At 37.6% G+C, this 21,970-nt stretch overlaps 1 protein-coding gene across 7 annotated transcripts in view; it reads right to left on the bottom strand.

Moving 5' to 3' along the window:
• The window catches only part of MYLK (myosin light chain kinase), a gene marked incomplete at its 5' end in the record, with an annotated part of 144,274 nt that overhangs the window by 8,173 nt on the left and 114,131 nt on the right, over positions 1-21,970 (bottom strand). For 4 of the 7 annotated variants that reach the window (XM_084288744.1, XM_084288746.1, XM_084288745.1 and 1 more), the window contains 6 exons: positions 413-565; positions 8,114-8,237; positions 13,465-13,682; positions 18,797-19,000; positions 19,859-19,952; positions 20,051-20,089. In XM_084288744.1, coding sequence (XP_084144870.1) covers positions 413-565; positions 8,114-8,237; positions 13,465-13,682; positions 18,797-19,000; positions 19,859-19,952; positions 20,051-20,089 — 832 coding nt within the window. The remainder of the gene's footprint in view (positions 1-412; positions 566-8,113; positions 8,238-13,464; positions 13,683-18,796; positions 19,001-19,858; positions 19,953-20,050; positions 20,090-21,970) is intronic. The other 3 variants (XM_084288747.1, XM_084288748.1, XM_084288749.1) reach the window with 1 other exon arrangement.

Below are 21,970 nucleotides of genomic sequence, written 5' to 3'. Positions count from 1 at the left end.
GGAAAACTGTGGTACTCAGAGGCACCGCATTCAAAAAGCAACACGCGAGCTAAACCTTGCGAAACTGCAGCTCATTCAGATCAAGACAGAGCATTTCATGCAGAAGCTGCAGTTCTTACACAGTGGTCACGCTACAGTAAAGGACAAGGGGGCACACAAAGCCTCAGGCTGCATCTTGCCTGGAGGAAAGCAAAAGCAGAACGTGCAGAGGATTAAAAGTAAGCCCTCCATTGAGCCTCCGCACTGTAAACTAAACGGGAGCTGCACACACAGACAGGCGGGCACGCGGAGCTCCTTATAAAGTATTGCCAGAGGTGCCTGCAGCGATGTGGAGGTTCACAGTGGGGGAAACAAGAATGGCAAGTTCAGCTAAATGCAAACAGAGAGAGTGTATCAAGTCCAATGGCTTTACTTCATATCTTTCTTCAGTAGATTGCTGATAAAGTCCTTGGCATCGTCAGAGATTTCATCAAAAGCCTCATCATCGAAGTCCCACGTTGCTGAGGTCACGTTGGCCAGGGTTTCGTTGTCGTTGTCTCCCATGAAAGGAGAAAGTCCACTGACCCTGGGGGCAGAACAGACAGACGGACACAGAACAAACAGTGACATTTTGCAAATGGAGGAAATTAAAATCCTGCGTGACAGCTCCGATGTCCTGCAGAGCTCTGTCAGTAAAAGCTCCCTTCTCCCTCCCCCTTCTTTTTAATAAAAAAGACACAAAGGTCACTATGGATAGCCATGTGGGGAGGAAACTAGAATTTTGACTGCAAAACTGAAAGGAAAATGTTTCTGCTTCTTTCTCTCTTCCCAAGATTTTTGAGGAGTGAAGTGGAACTAGGTGAAAGTGGAGCATACCAGCTTTCCAAGTGACTTGTGTAGTTCTGCATAAATAATACTGCAAATTTCACACCAAACTCAGTTGAATATATTTTTTTGTGTGTGTGTGTATGTATGTTTTCAGAGTGACCTTACTACCCTTACCATCAAATCCAGGTTTCTGTACATTTTATTCCATTTATTTATGCAGAGAGAGGCCAGGAAGAAAAATGCTGCATGAAATCAGGACATTCAAGGGGCTGTTTTGTAAACAAAACCACACTCAGCCCTCTCCCCGCCGCAAATTATATTGCCAGATAAAAGAGTCCCACATCACTGCAGGCTCTAGAGCTATGCAGATGCACCCAGAAGTATTTTGGTCTTTATGTTCTCAGTCAGTCATCATGATGCGTGAAATGGAAATAATACTCTTTTATAATATAAGTTGAGCTTCCAAGGCTTTTAACTCAATGTAACTGATAAATTGCAAGTGAAAGGCAATTACAGAACATCACGGTGTCATTTTTGCAGAGTATCTTTCCCTCGTTGAGCTTTGTTGTTTATTATACTGTATCGTTGTGCATCCAGATACTTCTGGTATCTGTATATTTCACCCTTTCAGTAAAAAATTTCAGGCAAAAGGTTGCTTTGTTCCTTGGAACCGCAAGCTATACAGTTTTCCAGGTCTTCTCCCTGGCATGCAGTTTACATAATAACCTATTCTTCATGAAATTTTACAGCCTTTATTTCCTTTCTCTGTACAATCATTGTACAATCAGTGTAAACTACTCTCTTAAACAACCAGTTACATTTCAACAGTAGTGTTGTGTTGTTTTTGTTTTTTGTTTTTTGTTTTTTGTTTTTTTTTTTTTCCTTTGGAAAAATAAATGGAATTTATTAGTGTTCTGAAAATATTATATGGAAAAATATTGCAAAGCCACTGAATATCCCAGAACAGATTGGTAAAAAAAAAAAAGAGTAGGGATTTAATAAAGTGAGCTATTAGATTAATAGTATTAGTATAAATCTCCAGTGAAATTATTTTGCTATGTTTTGTTACTAGTTACATTCAAAATCTCATTCAGAATTTGTTCTTATGGATTATACTTCTATAGGCAAAGCAGGAAGACACTCTTTGAAGTCTCAGGCGAAGCAGACACAAAATCTTTTACCATTTCTGGAAGCTGTGTGCAGTACTGTGGAGTGCAGAGTCGTACACGTATACTTCAGAAATTTGCTAGTAATAATACATGAGATGAAGATAAAAGGTTGTTCTTTTTTTTTTCCTCAGGCAGAAGAAGGTAAATCAAAATAGAAGGAATCTGCTGTCTTGTTTTCCATTATATGGGGTGCATTCAAACAGAAATGTGAAGCCTGCCTTAATAAATGTAGAAGGTGGCACAACCCATTTATGAATGTATTGCAGGCACAAGTTACAGAAAGCTGAAGGATTAACACACACACACAAAAAATGCTCACAAAACCAACCTACTTTCCCGTAACTGTTCTCTGTCTTTGACACTTACAGTTTGCCAGGAGAGGTTTTATGCCTGACAGCACTGGCGAGCTGGTGTAGCCACCGCAGAATGAGAAGGACTCTGTTTTGCCCTCACGCACATCAGCAGTCCTGGCAGGTCAGATGCTGATGCAAAAGCTCTGTCCTGGAATCTGCAAAGCACTCCTGCAAAGCCTTAAATCTCTCCCCATTCAAACATTTAAGCCTTTTCCTGTTTGTAGTAATAAACCATCATTCTCCATAATGTGTTAGGAGGTAAAAAGATCTCATCCATATCACAAGTCTAGATATTGGCTTCCAGATTTTTTGTCTCTTTTTTTTGACTATGTAGTAAGCACAATAATCTTTCAAGCAATTCAGTGGCTTACAAAAGAGCTCACAATTTATACAAATGACAGGTTTGTGAGGTATTTCTTTAATTCATTATCAATTTAGGGGATGCACGTCTTCTTCCTTCATGCTGTTAGACTTCCAGAGGAAACACTTGGGTAGGCAGAGCAAGAACAATCCCATTTCCCTTCAACACTTTGTCGAAGGATGGCAAATGTGACCTTTGCATAGTATTACCACAAATAGTATTATGCAGCTCTTGTGCTATAATAGCTTGGCCTATTTCCAGAGATTAAAGCTGCTGTATTGAGAAATCACTTTCGTGCTAAAGAGGCTGCTGCAGATATTGCCCATTGCTCCACGCTGATATTGCAGATGCAGGGTTTATAGAGACATCTCAGAGACAGCTAGCTTTCAGGGCAAAGGGAATGCGTGTCACACACATCTTCTGAGAGATGAGGATAAACAGAAAATTAAAGAGGTTAAAAAGAGGTTGTTTGGCTTTATTTTTATTTTATTTTATTTTATTTTTTTAAGTATTGCGTGACAGGATTATCTGCTAAAATCATAATTGCTTTTGTAGGATTGACCCATTCCATGCATTTTGTAAATTGCCAGGTTGGTTCCCATTAAGCTGCCATTCGCTTTGCCATTCCAAACCCCAGTGTAACAGTACCCATTCCAAGCTTTCAATGAAAGTATTTTTGTATTTCTGTATGTGCTGTGCCAAATTTATAAGGTGAAAATAATCTCTCTCTGCCACAGTTTTACACCATGAATCAGGTTCTTTGTCATGAAAAAACTTGTAAGGAGAACTAGATCCCTGTGTACAGAAAGTAAAAAACAAACCAAAACCAAAACCAAAAAAAAAAAAAAAAAAAAAGCTACTAACGTAGGTTATACCCAGAAATTCTTATCTTTATCACAGATCTCACTGACCTAAGTCTTGGTTGTTCGTTTCTTAATGGCCATTTAAAGTAATAATAGCCCAGCAACTCTTTTGACAGATTATGGAAACAATTTCTTTTTGGAATGCTGCAGCTAAGTGATAAAGATGAGCTACCTCTCCAGAAAATTAATACTGAGCTTACACTGTGAAGTTACTATTAGACAAGAAGCAAGTTGTTTACTGAAAACATTTTTCCAGCTACTTAACCAGGCATCTTCCTGGCGTGGTAAGAACCATTTGTTTAAAAAGTCTTTCACGGTTTCCACTTCTAAATAAAGGAGAAAGATATTTTATCCTCTAGATGATCCTTAACATTTATTGGTCTGTTCTAATGAAGCTCTCAGGGCAGGTTTAGAAATCTTAAGATCAAAAGGACCAGTCTTACTGCCTGTGTAACGAACACCACAGCATTTCACTTGGAAATCTGTGCATTAAGACTGTCACTAATCCAGGAAAGATGAGCTTGCTGCATGTCCCAAAAAGTCAGACTCTGAGCGTTCCTCTGCAAGCAGTGTCTACAGCAGCAGCTGCTGACACTGAGCTCCTCCTTACTGTTTTTGCATGGCATTAATGGTGAAAAAAGCAACAAATTTCAGTATGAAGAGAACTTTATCTCAATCTGATTAAAACTGTGCAGGTCATGCTAAATAAGCCCATTTAGGCAGAGATGATAATAACTTCACCCTGGAGAACATGTAGTAATTTAATTCTTTTACAAGTGAAATAAAACAAATAATTACACTCACTCTACTTTGTTGAAGACTTTCATCCACTGTACAAAACAATCTTTTCCTTATCTGAGGGCTGACTCACACCTGCACCAGTCATCAAAGGGAAGAAATGGACCAGTGAGACCCATGTAAACGAACGCAGCTCATTGCTGAAGCCGGACGAGTACCCTGCTCTCATCCTTCTTTTACGTGCCTGGTGGATTAATGTGGAATCACACCTTGCCAGTGCCACTGACCAAATTATTCATTGCCTTTTGAGCAGTAGAATTGTGACATCAAAGGCCTCTTAATTTGCTTTATTGAAAGAACAAGGCATGCTCTCTCATCTTTACATTTACAAGGCTTAAAATTTTAATATAACATAGAGCCGGATGCAAGTCAGCAGAGACTGCTGTGCCTTGTCAAAGTCCCAAAATAAAATAGAATTTAGAAGTTGCTTCAGATTACTAAATATTGGAACTACTGGCTATCCAAATGTATCACTGGAAAAAAAACTAGAAATAGAAAAAAAAAAAAAACACACACACAACCCAAAAAAACAAATTTAGTAAAATAAATTGGACAGAAAGAGCTGGAAAGAATTCAGGAGGTTTTAACCTTCACTAGATAAAGGTTACTGCAAATGCAAAAAGAAACACTGAAATAGACATAAACGGAGATGATATACACAAGCTATAATATTTGTGGCCTGTTACTTCAAAGGCAATATATCAACTTAAATATCTGGGACAGTACTGTGATGCAGAACAGGACAGAGAGCAAGATAAAAGTGGAAGATAAAAAGCATGAGGTGGAGAATACAAATAGGGAAATTTAAGGAAGAACAGAGAGTGATGAAGAGACACAACTAAATGAGTTATCCAGAAAGATTAAGAGGCTTTAATATATAGCTTAGAAATGTGGAAAGGGTACACTACTAGTTGTAGGATTAAGTGACTCATGCTGTAAGGAAGACATGCAGCAACCCAGCAGAGTGCAATATCTGTATTTATGCCTGCATGGCAGAAGGAGAGAGGTTTTCCTGAAGGGTTTTGAAGGAGTGATTTCACTCTGTTTCTTACTTGAGGATACATCCCACCCATTAGTTCTTCTGCAGGGAAGACCCTTCACCCACAAAGATCTCTTCGATAGCTCTCTGTGGAGCCTGGGTTTTATTTCTGTTGTGCAGGACATACCAGGAACACGTTTCTCTCTAGGCTGCTCTCAACTCTCCTGAATCCTACCAGAAAAGAGGTTTGTCAAGTCATGCAATGCTTTCTGCAGCTTCCCTTAAGGCGTATGATGGACACAGCAGCAGCTTTGGGCCATCAGCTACCTGTAGCAGACCTGTCCTTAGGTCCAGTGCCGCAGCAGTGGTCACCTCTTCCTTCATGACCCCACTCACCACATCAGAGAGAGGGAGGATGTAAATGCTAAGTTACAAACCAGCGATGGTATGAGAGGCAGACACCAAGGGAGTGAGTCTCACACTTTGTGAATGAGATTTGGCAGTTCTGAGCTCACAATCAAAACAGGAAAGCAGAGTTACAACTAATGAGAGATCCAATTCTCAGTGACTTTTATTTGCATTCTGTAATGGTGATGTGATGGTCCCTTTTGGATCGTAGCTCACAGTTATAAGTTTGCAAAAATAGCTGGACTTTAAGGAAGTGAAGACAGATTTGGAGCCTGTCACTCTGGGGTGGGAAGGGAAAGTCCAAGCGATGACTCACACCTCTCCCCTCACTTCTGTTACTTTATTCTGATGGCAAGAAACAAATGCTGATTACTACTGCTGATTGTTATTGTGGGGATAGTTAGGCATCGAAAATGAGATGATTTTCATTGCATTTGGGTAATGTTACTTTCCCCTCATGAGGATTTATACAAGCTTAGACACGTTAGCAAACAAATTATTTCACAATATATTTCACAAGGCACATCGGATCAGGAGTAACCACCCCAGTCCCATCATTACATTACATTACAGCATCCAGGTATCTTCTGGTGGCACAGAAGAACCGGGAAGTTGCAGTCCTGCCACTGCCAGCGGACTGACTTTTGGTGAGACATTTCACCTTTTTTATCTCTGTTTCACCTGCTCCATTTGCCTTGCCTACTTAGATGATGATGGTGTGACCCACCGGTAACATACATGAGCAGCAGCCCTGGCTACATGACATGGGAAGACACACAGCTGCTGCCACTGACTTCTTCTGGGCTTGTCTGGCGCTTCACATGATAGGTTACCTGCTTATACTGCAAGTACACAAAACCTCATCATATACTTTGGTAACAGACGAAGGTAAAAGATGTTAAAAACCTCCAACGTGTGTGTCTCCTGTGAATGCTTTGCTCCTTAACGTGTAAAAGGCCTCTAGAGGGCAATGCAGCATTGATTTCACTGGTGATTTTTCCGTAGCCATGCAGGCAGTCTGGGATCTCTGCACCACTTTTCCAGTGCTTTGTAACTCAGGAGGCCTCAGAAACTAGAGAAATAAATGGATTTGTCTTCTGAGTACAGCTTGTGTGGTCTAAATTATTTGAACTACAGAATGATCCAAATGAGCTTTCAAGGTCCAGAAAAAAAAAAAATGCTGAAAGTGAATGGAAAATAAAGGCCCTGTAAATAAACTGGCAGAGCAAAGTGACCTTGAAAAGTGTAGCACGCTTCCCATATGAATTAAATAACAGAAACATTCTAAGTCTTTGCTGGGAGTAAGAAAGTTGATGCAGTAGCTTTTGCACAGGACTAGAGAGAAAATGATTTTGCTTAGTTTGGAAATGAGAAGGATATGAGAACAAAAATAGGCTGATAAGGCAAGCAGAATCACTGACAGACTGAGTAAAGGCGAGGCAAACACCTCCGCATTGCCAGCTGCCAGGGACGAGGCCGGCCAGGGAGGGGGGGTTCTTTTACAGAACAAAGTAAAGCATCAACAGAAGCCTTTTAAAAGAACAAGTGAAAAGTACATCTCCCTTTTCCTGAATATTGAAACTAGAGTGAGGGAAAAAGAACCGTGCTCCAAATTGACTTTCCCATTTCATTTGTATTTGTATTTGTATTTGTATCATTTTGGTATGATGTTTTTTATGTCACAGTTGGAGGAAGATCAACTGATGTACCAGGCATGAGACCTGGGAGATGCTATTTCCATATAAATTTCTCTAAGCCCTCTGAAGTTCATAGTCACATGTTATCAAATCACATATAAAGATCACACCAAATACACACCAACCTTCCAAAGTATTTCCATGAGGTTTATCCATGCTAGTTAAAAAAATATTTATCTAATACTTTGCATTTAATAATAAATGAAAATGCACCGTGAACAGATAAAGTAATGCTGGAGTATTTTAGTCTGTCCTGTGGAAGATGTACCCTGAATAAAAAGACCCCCAAATTTCACAAAAATCATCTCTCTTGAGAATAAAAGAATAGGAAGATACTTAGCACATGACCAAATATTTTTCTTAAACAGCTTGAAGGAATAATAGTTTGAAGTTAATAATAAAATACTGACATGTTGTCCTTTAAATGAGATGAAGTGTTGCTGGTTTATGATGTAGGATGTATAACACTAAACGGCTAAATTTCCAGAACTTCTAATTCTGCAGTTCACCAGTTACACCCTTTAGACAACAGAGAATTTTTATTAATCATGTTGGAGGTTGTAGTAGAATAAAATAATAAATAAATAAATAAAAATTTGAAGAACACCGAGGAGTTGATGGAAATTTCATGTGTTCATAAACTGTAAGGATTTGGGTCACAAATAGCAAAGTACTCACAAGATGTAGCAGATAACTCCTATACTCCACATATCTGTTTCATATCCAATAGGTTCATAGTTTATAACTTCTGGAGCCACAAATTCAGGTGTCCCAAATAGAACTTTCAGAGAACCTGCACTTTCTGTGAGGAATGAAAAAGAAAACTGTTAACTGCTGCATGCAGGATTTAAGAATTCTCCAGTTATTCTCCAACAACAGAAAAACCACTTTTGCTCTCATATTTGTGGTTTTGTTAAAGATTCTTACCTGAAAAACATAAATCATGCCTGAACTGCTATTCTCTCAGCTGACACGTGAATAGTAAAAAAGAACAACATGTTAAGCATCCTTTACCACACAGTACAAGGCACATTCTAAGAAGGTTGCTATTGCAAGGAGTTTGCACAACACAAGGACTAAGAAAGGAGAGAACTTTTAGTGTTTGATTAGGTTTGCATGTTCTGAAGTACACGAGTGTTTGAGACTTCATTGCTATAAGCAGCTTCACAAGAGGATTTCAGGATTCCAGGGTTAAAGATGAGTTTTCACAAATTATCCAAGATTTAATAAAGCTCAGGGATCTGTATTTTATGGTAGAGATAGAGTAATGATAAAGTTATAATAACAAGAAATATTTATTTTAATCTAACACATTTTTTATAGATTAAACAGGAAAGAGAATCAATACCGGGTCACATGTCTCTTAACTGAAGTGTCACAGGTAGGAGGTGAAACAAGAAAACAAGATGACACACACCTAATGGATCACTACCTTATCAATAAAAGTGGGTTTGAGCCTGCTCTTGAAACCAGACGTGACTACAAGCATACCTCTGGAGCCCCAAAGTGGTGAAAAAAGGGGAGATATCTTACATTTGGCTCTGCTTGTGGATGCTTCTGAAATGATCCACAACCAAGCTACTGCTAGCAATATGAACTCTAAGAATCATGTCATAGGACATAGGAACTTTGTCTTCATCTTTCTTGTGCTGACCCACTGGTATTATTCTACTGGAAAATGCAGTGATGAAGGTAGAATAAGGACCAATACAGAATCTAACATTACCAGTTTATGCTACCAGTATGCAACTAGGAGTGATACGTCTAACTTTTACTGATAGCGTGAAACACAATGTAATTCAATAAGAAGGTACTAGGTAAATCTCAATAGGCTCAATTTCTTTGATGGCTATTCTAAATAGGATGGGAAGAAGAGGAAAAGAATAAGCAAGGGCAGGCAGGAAGGAAACTATAAGGAATAAATTAGTGATGGGAAAAAAAAACAGTCCCAATTAAAAAAAAAAAAAAGGATTATAAAAGTAGAAAAATGTCAGGAGATAAGTTGTTTCTGACTTCAAACAGGCATGGATTTAGGTTGAGATACTCGTGTCCAGTCTGCACATGTGCCTGAATAATCAGTATTTGCCTTAAGTGAGACACATTGCACTGTGCTTATCTTTTGTGCAAGAGTAGCGTCCAGATAAAGCACAGTACAATGACAGAGAGAGGAACCATCTCTCTCCCAAAGAGATTACCATCTAAACAAAGCAGATATGAATGGGAAGAAAAACAGATGTAACAGATTCCAATCCTGCTTCTGCTAAGGTAACCACATGCAGAGATTTGCAGCTCTGTAATCAAGAGAAAAGCTTGAGAAAAACAAAACAAAATAGCAGGTCAAAGTTTTGAGAAGACTACAGTAAAAGCTGCTTGTCCACAACACTGAATCAGTACAGAGCATTTTTATGCGCTCAAACTTCCATTACCATACTTTGCAACATAAATGCTGATCCAAATTCTGATGATGCATTTACAGTTACCTCTACTTAAAACTGTTTAGTCATTTCAGAAAATGTAATCATGCATCTATGCTGGTACTCTTATGATTTATGTAAATCCCCACTTTACAACATGAAAATTGAAGGATATATGGGGTAAAGAACTTCCTTCAGGATTGAATGGTATGCTTGCAGGTAATTTAGGCACTACCATAGTGAATTCACTCACAGTTGTGCCAGTTTCTCATTTTGAATGTTGTGAAACACTTTTTGCACTGCTCAGATGTGTTGATAATAAATTAATTGTGGAAACCTCATTTTCACGTGTAATCTCTGCTTTTAGAGACCTCTCTATGCAGAGGGAACTCTATTCTCCCCATGCAGGTTCACCAACATCAAGATCCTTCCTGCCTGATTAGCCTTTAAAAAGCACATGCAAAAAATATCCCACAGCATCCCTATACTAACGAAACCAGAGCCTTCCTACAACAAAAAGACCCTTTTCCTAATATCCAACCTAAATTGATTTAGCTAAAATGAGGACGTCTTCTCCATAGAGGTAATGAGAGATCCCCCATTCTTTCCAAAAACAAACAGGAAGCCTAAGATACCATTTTCCCCATTTTTTTCCCACCTGTCCTTATGAAAAATTACCAAAATTTGTCACAAAGAGCCTATTTTCTAAAAGCTTCATTGTGATCTTCTAAATCTGAGGCTGGGATTTTCACATCCAAGTTTGGAAGCTTTTCTGTGCACTGTGTAAACTACCATGAGCCACTGTGTATGCAAAAGGCTGGTGTATGAAATGTGCTGCCCATAGGTCAGAGGAACATTTTTTGAAAACACGGCATTTGAGTGCAAGCATACAAAGTGAAAGAACTGATACAGCATTTTCTGTGTATAAAAGAAAAAAGAGAATAAGACCTTTTCTGTGCAGTAATATGTCAACTCTTTACCCAGATGTTTACAAGCTTGGTACACAGTAGGATCTGTGTTTGGATATCACTTAGTTCAGACAGAAAGCTGACAAGCTAGCTGCAAACTGTTGCCGGCACTGTGTATAGTCAACTGATTAATAAAAAAATATCTTTACAGTACTCAAAACCCGTTCTCTTCTGCTCAAGAAGTTTATCTTAAACAATTTTCTACATGTGTTCCTCAGCACACCAAAAAAGGTCAGGAAAATATCCCACTGCGGCTTTGGTATTTCCTGACAGTATAAGAAAACTAATTAGCTGCAGCAAATGACGGCAGAAGGAGATGATCCTATTTTCTCTAAAACTGATTGAAACAATGAATATTTAGAACCATCAGTTTGCGTTAGTTACAAAAAAAAATTAGAAATAAATCTCAGAAGCTGAAATGCAAAATCAGTCACTGTTCCCTCTGGCAGTCCCTTGGTTGAGAGGTATCTGCTGCACTGGGGTCATGGACACAGCACGAGGGCTCCTAATCCCACATCTATCTCATCAAAGTGATTTTGACAGTCAATTTCAAAATCACAAGGCTTGAAGGAACACAAATGGAGGAATGTGCTGTCAGTTCTCCATGTAAGACAATTAGCAAAAAGAGGTCACGTAGTAAAAATTGTTTTAGCAAATGGAACATCAGGGGCATGGAACGGGAGGGCACTTTCTCTTGCTATGGAAATGCCACACACCCCGTGTTGTCCAGAACAGCAGGCTGGTGAAAGAAAGAGCAAGTACCTACAATGTAACTTTGCAAGAATTAGCAATGCATTAAGCCAAATGAATGTACAGCATCGTAAAACCAAAATCAGGTTCAGTGCCCATAGCTCTCATATTTTGACATAAAAAAAAAAAGAAAAAAAAAAAGTTATATACAGGTTAGAGATTTGCCACATATAACATGACTGTAGCAGCTCACAAACTAGTATCAGCCATGCAATATACAGTGATGCCTCTACATTAACAGAAAAATAGAAAACCTAATGGGTATGAACGGGACACTGAAAACAGGATCTTCCTTTTGCTGAATGTGGCTTTAACTGGGGTGTCAAATTACAAATGTAGCTGAAGAAACTTCTATAAAAAGGTGTTTTGTTGTTACGTGCCTATCTGTTGCTGTTGAAAACCACTCACTTCAGCAGTAGAAGTATAGTTTCCCAGGTTGACAGCTGGAACATCCGGAGATGAAGTCTTTCACACAGCTGGTAACAAAAATCTCACCACTGGTGAAGGAACATAAATGGTGCCACGCGTTTTTTAATGAATGAAATAAACGCTTAGGTCTCTGAGTTCCAAGACTCATATAATGTTGTGCCCAAGATTCATGCAATGCGCTTTTGGAGTTGAATATCTGAAATCTGAAAAGCGGATTTGTTTTTCCCTATTTTTTCAACATACCATTTTTGGTTTGTTTTAGTAAAATCATATTCTTGGGTATGTTATAGTCTGTTACTTAAGTATCAAAAGAAGTAGGATGAGCAGAATATAGCAGGTAATATAAAACAGGTTTCAATTTCAAAATTTACTCTCATTAAAATGTTTTTTTTTTTTTTAATAAATATTAATTATAATTTTCTTTAAAGAGTGAAGGGGAAAGATTATAACTAAGAATGTAGCTGTAGGCAACTTTATGCAGAGTTGTGCTAATCAATTTAATGGCAAAAGTGACAAATCTCAGCTCAGCCAGCATAACATCTTCATAAAGTGTTTTAGCTCATTTTAATTCTTGGAATTATTATTATTTTCCCTCTTGTGAAAGTGCAGGATTAAAAAAAGATGAGTGTGTGATTTTGGCATTAACACTGAACAAACACAACTGGAGGGCTGCCTTCTAAAGCTGAGTTGACAATGAACAATATGAAGAGAAGAATCCTCCATGGTCTTTGGCTTTCAGATTGCAAGACTGCAGATCATGCTGGAAAACTTAGTCCAGAATGAATGAAAAGAAACAACTAAAAACACCAGAGGAAGAGGAGGAGCTTGTCAAATGGAACTTTCCCCTCCTCCCCCCCCCCATTATATTATTTTAAGTAGTATTATTTCATTAGTCATTTTGAGCATGACTATGAGCATGTGAGCAAAACACACCCTTTTATAGAATTCCTCCTATATTTTACATATATAACAATATATTGCTAGTTAAGATGGAAAATGAGAACACTAATGGGTGGGTATAAATTCCATGTAACTATCCATACTTGAAAGTTTTCAGGAGCATCACCTTAAATCCTGCTGTTAAAAAGTTTCAAATATTTGTAATACTACTCATGCAGATTGATGTTTTGTTCCATTTCTTAGAGTTAGAAAGTTAGTGTTTTGCGATTTCTCATAGTAAAGGTAATATTTGTTAATATTAGTACTTTTGTATATTTTACATTGCAATCTACAGGTATACCATGGTCACAGAAAAAAATAGCTACTTTCTGCAGACTTTCAAAGATAAGGTGGCCTCCTCTCTCTCTGGAATGTGTTATTTTCCACTTTTTATTTTTTACTAATTTCATACTTATTTGTATAAAACATGTCTATTTACTCATTTAAATGGAAGAATGTAGTGGTAAGAATGATTTAATGCTTGTCCTGTCCTTTTCCCCATATCATACTGAAAAAGAAAAGTCATTACCTAATCTTCTTGCAAGTCCAAAGTCAATGAGTTTGATACTTGTACCAGTCTTGTTGACACACATAATATTTTCTGGCTTCAAATCCAAGTGCACAATACCCTGCTTATGGATGTACTGAACTCCTTCTGAAATCTGTCTCATATATTTAATGCATTCTCTCTCTGTCAGTTCAAAGTCTTCATCAATAATTCGTTCAAAGAGTTCTCCTCCAGAAACCCTAGGAAAGATAGAAAAAAAGAGAGCTTCTGTACCATTTTCATTTTGAGAGTAATCAAACTACTTCCTTTACACAAATCCAAATATTTCAAGCTTGCAGTAGTCACTCCAGGATACAATCTACATTTCTTAATGGCATTATCCTTTATCGTTCAACCACCTGCACCTGGCTGCCAATTGCGTACAATATGGTTGTCAGACCTCTGACGTGTCCATGCCACCACTCCAGATTCCAAACTGATGTTTCTCACTGCTTTCTTCCCTTCTATGCTCCATTACTGCACAAGTGCAGGTAACATAATTTAGAAATTAAGAAAACTACAACACAGGATAGGAGGGGAAAAAAGTATGGATCAAGGGTATGATCCCAAAGTATGGGATGGGTCATAGAAAAGGACAAAATTTACAGTAGATTAGCAAAAAGGCATTTGGGAAGAAGGGAGGCTGAGGGTGACAAAGAATGTCTGCAGAAGGAAGAATTTGAATGATATGCTTAATTGGAATGTAAAGCTCAAAGGATAAATTTCTGATCCAAGTGAGCTCAGCGGGAATTTCCCCCTTAGCTATGGCAGGACAATATAATCCACAACTCTTTCAGTGCTGGTATTTTTAGATCAACCATCACCACACTCTTTGTAGGTCAATTCCATTTTTATGCTCATTTAAGATATTAAATAAGTGGTCTTTCAAGGGTAGAATCTCCTGGACTCTTCGTGGAACTAAAATGGGACAGTTCACATAGATTTAATAAAACAAAATGCATTTTTTTCTTTGTTGCTGTATTTTATTTTATTTATTTATTTATTTTAATTCTGAGTAATCACCAACTGTTTCATCTGTTCATGTCCAAAGATGGGAACTATGTTTTTGCATGCAGCAGATGAATGACCGATACAGAAGGGAGCAAGGGGTGTGCAGAGCAGATCTGCTATTAGAAATCTGCTCTAATTGAAACGTTTCATGGTCTTTATATGGCTTAACATTTTGCAGCATTCATGCTTATTGCCAAATATAATTTTAGTTACAGTAAGAAAACACGCAAGTAAAAAACGGCCTTGCAATGTTTGCAAGTTGTCAGATACATGATTATACCCCTCATATCCTATACTGAAATTGAAACATCTGGAGTTCTGGACACATCTGTTGCTTTAGCATTATATATTTTCAGAAAATATATAATCACAGATGCTACTGCAGTTTCCTGTTAACACAGAAATAGAACAGCACACACTTGACACATTCAGAAGTTGCATTGGATTAGAGCACATTTGTAACATAACGCCAATAATATGGGGATAGATATTGAAAAAACAGCTCTGATGAGTCTGGGATCAAGTATTTTGTTACTGCAGTAAGACATTAACTTGTATGGATGCGTTTAAGAAAACATCTATATGAAAAATATTTATAACCAGAGCACTCTGCAATTCCAAATGATAATCATCCTGATACTAAAAAGTATGGATTCCTTTTTGATTGTTAACATGGATGTATTTTAAACAGAAAACTGATATATTTTTTAGATCCTTAAAGAGAAAGTTTTCCAGAAATTGTACGATTGCCCCAAGCACCACTTTTTAGCATACAATTTTGAAATGATTTACTGTTAATGCATCTGCATGCTGTTTTTACCTTAGGACCACCAGACACTCTGGAAACATCATTAAACAGCAATTGCATTTATAGAATGCAATTTTTTCCATTTATATCCTGAGTGAAATCCAGGTTAATTTTTCACAGGCTAGAAAGCTGAACTGAACCAATGCAGATTTGGTCCTGCATACACACAGGAAGACCTGCTTCTGCAGGCTTTCCTCACACAGTCACAGCTGTCTCAGAATCTAACGTCTAATCAGGTTAATGTGAGGGAAATATTCTTCTCTATAGAGTCAGAGAATACACACTTAAGGTATTTGATTTTAATATTTTGGTCATGGAAGAACAGTGAGAAAATGCTACCTTGGGGATGCCCAAGCAAATACTCCCTGCATTTTGATAAATCTTCCTTTGAAACAAAACCAAGACCTTAGAGACTTGTGTCAACTTAAATCATACCAAATAAATGGAGACATGCAGAGTTGACTGCTGCAATTTTGCTTTAATAATCTTAATTTTCAACACAATAATTTTCTTATCTGTGTCAAAATAAACTGACTATGAAACTGACTTTATCTGAAATATGTAAAAATGTACTTTAAAGCACTTAGCTGCCAATGCTGAATACTGTTCACAATGTGCTACTGTTTTTTAAGCTCCTTTTCCACTGAGATACTTATTTTGGAACAGATCCTGTATTATATCTGCAAAGGAAATGCCTGAGATTTGCCCCGACTTCTAACAAATGGTAGTAGATAAGAAGGTTTTTAGGGAAGAGCACATCAAATGATTGAATCACTATTGCATTTAATTTAAAATGAATGACCAGAAAAAAACAAAAAAACAAAACAACAACAACAACAAAAAACAACAATTAAATTTATTACATATAAAATCAAACAATGCAAAATAGTGGCATGACAAATTGTAAAACGAGAGAGGAATTGCTGGGCAAAGTTTAAAAGCTTGTAAGAAAGACATAGAAATAAAATTAAAATGAAAAATTCAGGATTAATATCAGGAAGAAAAATCCAAAGGTGCTCGTTGTCAAAAGCTCCACTCTGAATAGCTGCTAAATTCCAGTCATTGCTAACATCTAGTTTAGCAGAGGACTAATGGCAGATGAGCTTGATTTATTTGAAATCTGCTTATTTATAGACTCTGGTAGGAATAAAAAGAATAGCTTCGATACGAAGAATTTTTGAAAGTACTTGCCACAACTTCCCTGACATGCAAAGAAATATTAGCTTAATAGTTAAAACAGAAATGATCCATTGGAGCCTTTCTAAACAATACTGGTGCAGTTGCCATGCTGTGACTGTCACCTGGGGACAGTGACAGCGCAGAGGCCACCAAACCATCTGACATGAAGGTGTCACAGAAGCATCTCACTGCCCAGACCTGCTCCAGAGCAGGGACTGATAGCTATTGCCTGCCTGCTCCTCCTCCTATGGCTCTTAAAGCTATGGAAATTTCCATGTGGGGTTTCAAAACCCAGTGTAGCCACCAAAATCACATCCTAATTAGACTGGTTAACAAAACTACTTTAAGTTTGTTTGTATTTTTGTGTATATATATTTTTAATAAACACCCTTTGTTTGCAGAGGGGAACTAATGGAGTGTAAAGCCCTATGATATTCAAAACTCTTTATACATTTCCTTGTTTTCCATTAGGTCTGCCAGCTTTCAATTCCAAGCTAAGTAGGGCTCCCTTCCCTTACCATCATCAGCTCGTTCAACTTCTGAATCTAAAAATAAAAGCACCGTCTTGCATGTAAGTACCAAGGTTGTATAACGGCATTTCAGTCTCTGAAATATGCCAGTGCAATAGCAGCTTTCACATAATCTAGGCAAATGCCAAGAAAGCAAGATAATAGATAAAGTCTCTTTGGCTCTTAACAACCTATTTCTCGCTCAGCAGTTCCAGCCAGAAAAAAACAGCTTCTCCTTGTAGCAGACAGTGCATGAAAGTGCAGCTGTCTAGATGTGGCAGCAGCACAGTGGCTGATGTAACTTTTTGGGAAACCACATCAGCACAGATCAGGATTTCCTTTTCTTTCCAGCTGCTACTGCCACAAGTATGGGATTCACACTAAGCAGGTGCATTATGCATGATGCAAACATCACGTTGGTCATGCACGCTCATTCTTAGTGTTTCTGAAGTCTGACCACTACTTTCCACTCCTCAATGTGCAGATACTTTTCTTATAATGAATTTTAGTGTATGAACATACTCTCAACTTTCTCTTTTTCTGGAAAAAAATAATAATCTATCTTCAATGCCTAAGTTCCAGCCCCGTGAGATGCTTTATAGCACTGCTTAAGGCAATTTTCTTCTCCTTCTCACAGTGGTGTGGAGTTAATAGCCCAAAGCAGTTTTTGTGAGGTGAAGATAGGTATTGCTATCTTACTCAGCAAGTACATGAAAGCAACCTAGGCTGTCTTCAAATCCAGCTTTACTCAATTGTAAATCTTGTGATAAAGAGTGTAATGACTTTTAGGGAGATGAGAAATCCCCTTCTACAACTGCGACACCTGGACCTTGACACAGAATCTGGCTTGATATTAAGGGCAGATCAAGTCATGTTTAACTAGATTATTTAAAAACAAAACAAAACAAAACAAACAAAAAAAAAAACGAATATGGAAAAAAAAATTACAATTTTGAAATACAAATTTGGAAAACAAAAATACAAATGTAAATTACAATGTAAACCATCTTTCTGCATCTCCTGGTCTAGATCTGGAGCATTCACTGTGCTGACCTGTGAATATTTCTTAGATGGATTTCCATTGCTAAAAATAAGTGTTTTACAATCAGAGTGTTTATGTTGTTGCAGGAAAAACTCATCAGACTAATCCCTTTTTAAGGACTCTTAAAAATATAAAAACTGGATATTGCCCTTGATGTGAACAAAGTGTTCCCAATACCTCTTGGATACTATAAATTTTCCTGGGTGCTTTTTTCATAGAAATTCAACTATTTTGTTGTAATATAGCTTTAAGGTTTGCATTTGCAAGTATATCTTTCTTCTCTACAGTCTGTTCTTCATCCATACTCAGTTCTTTGCAGGAGATAACTGGTTAGTGTTTAGGTGAAATTTGACACAAGCTTATTCAATATCTGTTTAGAACTTCTTAAAGAAAAATGCTTTTTGTCCTCCTTAAGCACATTTTTGGTTCTAAAACCAAGCCAAATTACAACAAACTTTTTTTCTCCCCTCTCAAGTTGGCAATAGAAGAGTAAGCTGCAGAAAAGCACCACACTTACTAGATTAAAAACCAAATGAAATAATGAAGTCTGCAACACATTGACACTGATTTTAAAGAAAGACATCACAGATTTACTTGCACAGTTTAAACAGCTTGGATGAATGACTGGAAAAACTTACAAGGTGTGAAACCCTACAGACTCTGAAGCGTCTGTCAGTCACCCATATCTAGGTAAATTGCTACTTTTGTATGCACAATTATTTCCAACTTTATTAGGTTTGTTAGCGTGATTTGTTTTATACTTACATTTCCAAGACCATAACGATGTTGGCTTTTTCTTCAAAGGCATCTACACATTGGACGAGTTTTGGATGATGTAGACAGTTCATGATGCTGATTTCATCCCTTATGTTTTCTTTTTCCTTTGCAGAATATGCTTTGAAAAATTTTCCTGCCCACACTTTTCCATTCTTCTTTTCAACAAGCCTAAAGACTTGTCCAAATTTGCCCCTGAAAACATACATCTATTTCCATAAAATGTTTTTACAATGCATGGTCCACAAAGACTAGCAAAATTTTACTAAATATGCCAGTGCAACCACACCTATCTGAAATTAAAAAATCATCATATCGAGTACTCTTCTGCACCGATTTTGTGAAGAGTAATCTGCAAGCAATTTTGATGACTACCATATTTATTATTGATGACCCCAATTTTACAATTAACATCTTTTATACAAGAGGGTTCAAAAAAAGAACACCTAGCAGTCTTTAATTCATACGACTCAAGTTTGACTGCATACAGTTTTCCATAGGCCATACACCTATGCAGAAGCAGAAGGTAGGAAACATCTCTCAAGTTTGAGGTGAAATGTCAGATTTAGATGTAGATGAAATTAGAACCTGAATGATAGTCTTCAATACTTTCAATTCACTTCACTGTATATGTACAATTGCACCTCTATGACACACTTATCCAGCAGAAGGATAAATGCCAGCTCTGTTAAGAGAATGGTACATGATCCTCTGCCCTTCAGCACCACCAGCAGCACAAATTGCTCAAAGATTATCATGGCATGCAATTCACACAACCACGAGTTTGAGCAGTGAGAAACAGCCAGGCTAATCGCTGACCTTCTCTGAGCAATACTATTAATGCTCTTGGGATTATAACCACTGTCAACAGAGATTTTAGCCTGTGGGCAGGATAATCTTGTAACCACTAATGGATTTAATGGAAATGCAAGTGCGCAGTGTGTTCCTCTTTTTTTTTTTTTTTTTCTTTCTTTATTATTTTTTTTTCTAGTCTTGTAATTTCCTAGTAGCTTGGAAAGCAACGTGTCTTTAAAAGCACAATATAGTACTTACGATCCCAGTCTTTCTTCAATATTATAGACATCTGAAACTTTTTGTTCAGTGTTGATAGTAACTGTCCGATATTCAATCTCTGTTTCTTTCCCTTCTACAAATAAGGAGCGAGGAGCGTGATTAAAACCTCCATAGAACATGAAATAAAAACACAGCTTTTAGTTTTTCCTGATTAAAATATGAAATTCTTACCATCATCAGATAGCTCCGCTTCCTCCTCTTTAAGTTCTTCTGTAAAGAAAATAAAGACATGAATAATGCATTAAATAGGATATTGAACTCCCATAAAGCAGTCAAATTATTCACAGTAACATGGGTAACTGGTAGACCCTTATGGCTAAGCAGCAAAACCAGTCAGGGATTTTGTGTATTAACTCCACAATTAAAATCTCTTCACCACTTTTTCATGTCTAATAACTACATAGTCAAACTCCAGTCACCATTTCTTGATAAATCTAGTTCATATGTTTTGCAGTGCTTGTCTATTTTACCTCCCTAATAGAAACATGAACATACTGAATCAATTCAAAATCATCTAATAAATTGTTTTAGGAATACCTTAATGGAATAGAAAATAAATTAAAAATATTAAAATCAATAGCTTCACTTCTGGTTCAATGACAAATCCTTTTCTGACTTTTTGATGCATTCTTGCTATTGCAAACCTAAAAGTAAATCATGCTTAGAGATGAAAAGATTTCCTGCAAAACACAGAGACACATTTTTCAGAGTCAAGATGACTAGAAAATTTGGAGAGTGTACACCTTTCTGAGCATGGCTGAACTTTGAAAGCAAGGATGTCCAAACGGAGACTCAGTTCTGCAGGAATATTCAAAGGCATGCAGAGGTGTAAGCAAGCCCCATGACACAAGACAGAGTGGAAGCTGGCCTGAGTGTTCTGATTTTAATTTTTTATTCTCACGTGAATGAACTGTTTGTAGCACCAGTTTGTGTGTTATTCCCTACGTTGCCTGCAGGTATGAGGCAAAGGGGTGGTAGCTGGAATGTCACTATATATTACTTACACTGTTTGGACTTGCTCCTAAGACCTCTGGCTATGACCAGTAATTTGAGCAACTGCAAAGGCAGTTTCACGGGGACCTGTACAATTTTCCCTGTAGCTGCCAAAGCTGTACTTTGTCATCATGGAGTGCAAGCCTAATTGAATGATTTATCCCCACTGTGTCAACCAATTCATGTTATCAAACATTGACACATTACTCTGGACACCATTATTTGCCTTAGAGTATAGAGTTAAGTGCAGTAGTGGACGATAAAACAATAGAAAGAAGAGTGAAGGGAGCGCAGAGAACTGATCTGATGCAGGCATCACCTTTTCATATTCAAGACATAACCCTGCATATGCATTCTGGTAGCAAAGCCAATCAAGTAAATATAATCTGTTACTAAAGTCCTCCTCTCTTTCTGCAGGATTTGCAACCCTTGTATGTCCCAGAACAGACTCGCTGGTTTGCTGTCATTTACCAGAAGAGCAGGGAGGGAAGCGAGCCCTCCCCATGCAGGCGTAGCTGTCCTCAGATCTTCCTCAGCTAGAAACCACACTTGCAGGGAGCACATCACATTTTCCTCCCCTTTTAAGGGCTGCCTAAGGGAGCTGATCCCAGCTACGCTGCCAGTGGTTAAGGTCTGCCAAACGGCGATTAGACAGACAAAGAAGTCAGTTCCCTGTTCTGCAGCGACACTATACTGAAGACATGAACTCGAAACATTTTGATTCATAACTGGACACCTTAAATTAAATTAAATTAAATAAATAGAATATATCTCAGCCCTGTAAGCTCTGCATAGCTGTGCTAAAACCTTTCTCAGAAGTGCATTAATGGTAAAAAGATTTCCTCAAACATGGCAGTCTTCTTTAATCTGTTGTGATTTACTACCTTGTTTTAGTAGCTGTTTTCTTGAAATTCACATTGAAAAGTTACCCTTGCCTTTCTCTGCTAGAATTTTATTGAGATTGAGATTGCTGATATGTAACGGCCACCTCAGTATGAAAATCAGTAATCACTCTTCCTGGCAGTAATGGAAAATCCCCCGCTACTCAGCTAAGTGTTTACATAGATGACAGTTTAATGTCCTGACTTTCAGAAGTGC

Source organism: Netta rufina, assembly GCF_964035555.1.
Source record: "Netta rufina genome assembly, chromosome: 6".
Taxonomy (NCBI): Eukaryota; Metazoa; Chordata; class Aves; order Anseriformes; family Anatidae; genus Netta; species Netta rufina.
This window is presented reverse-complemented; position numbering and strand designations above follow the sequence as displayed.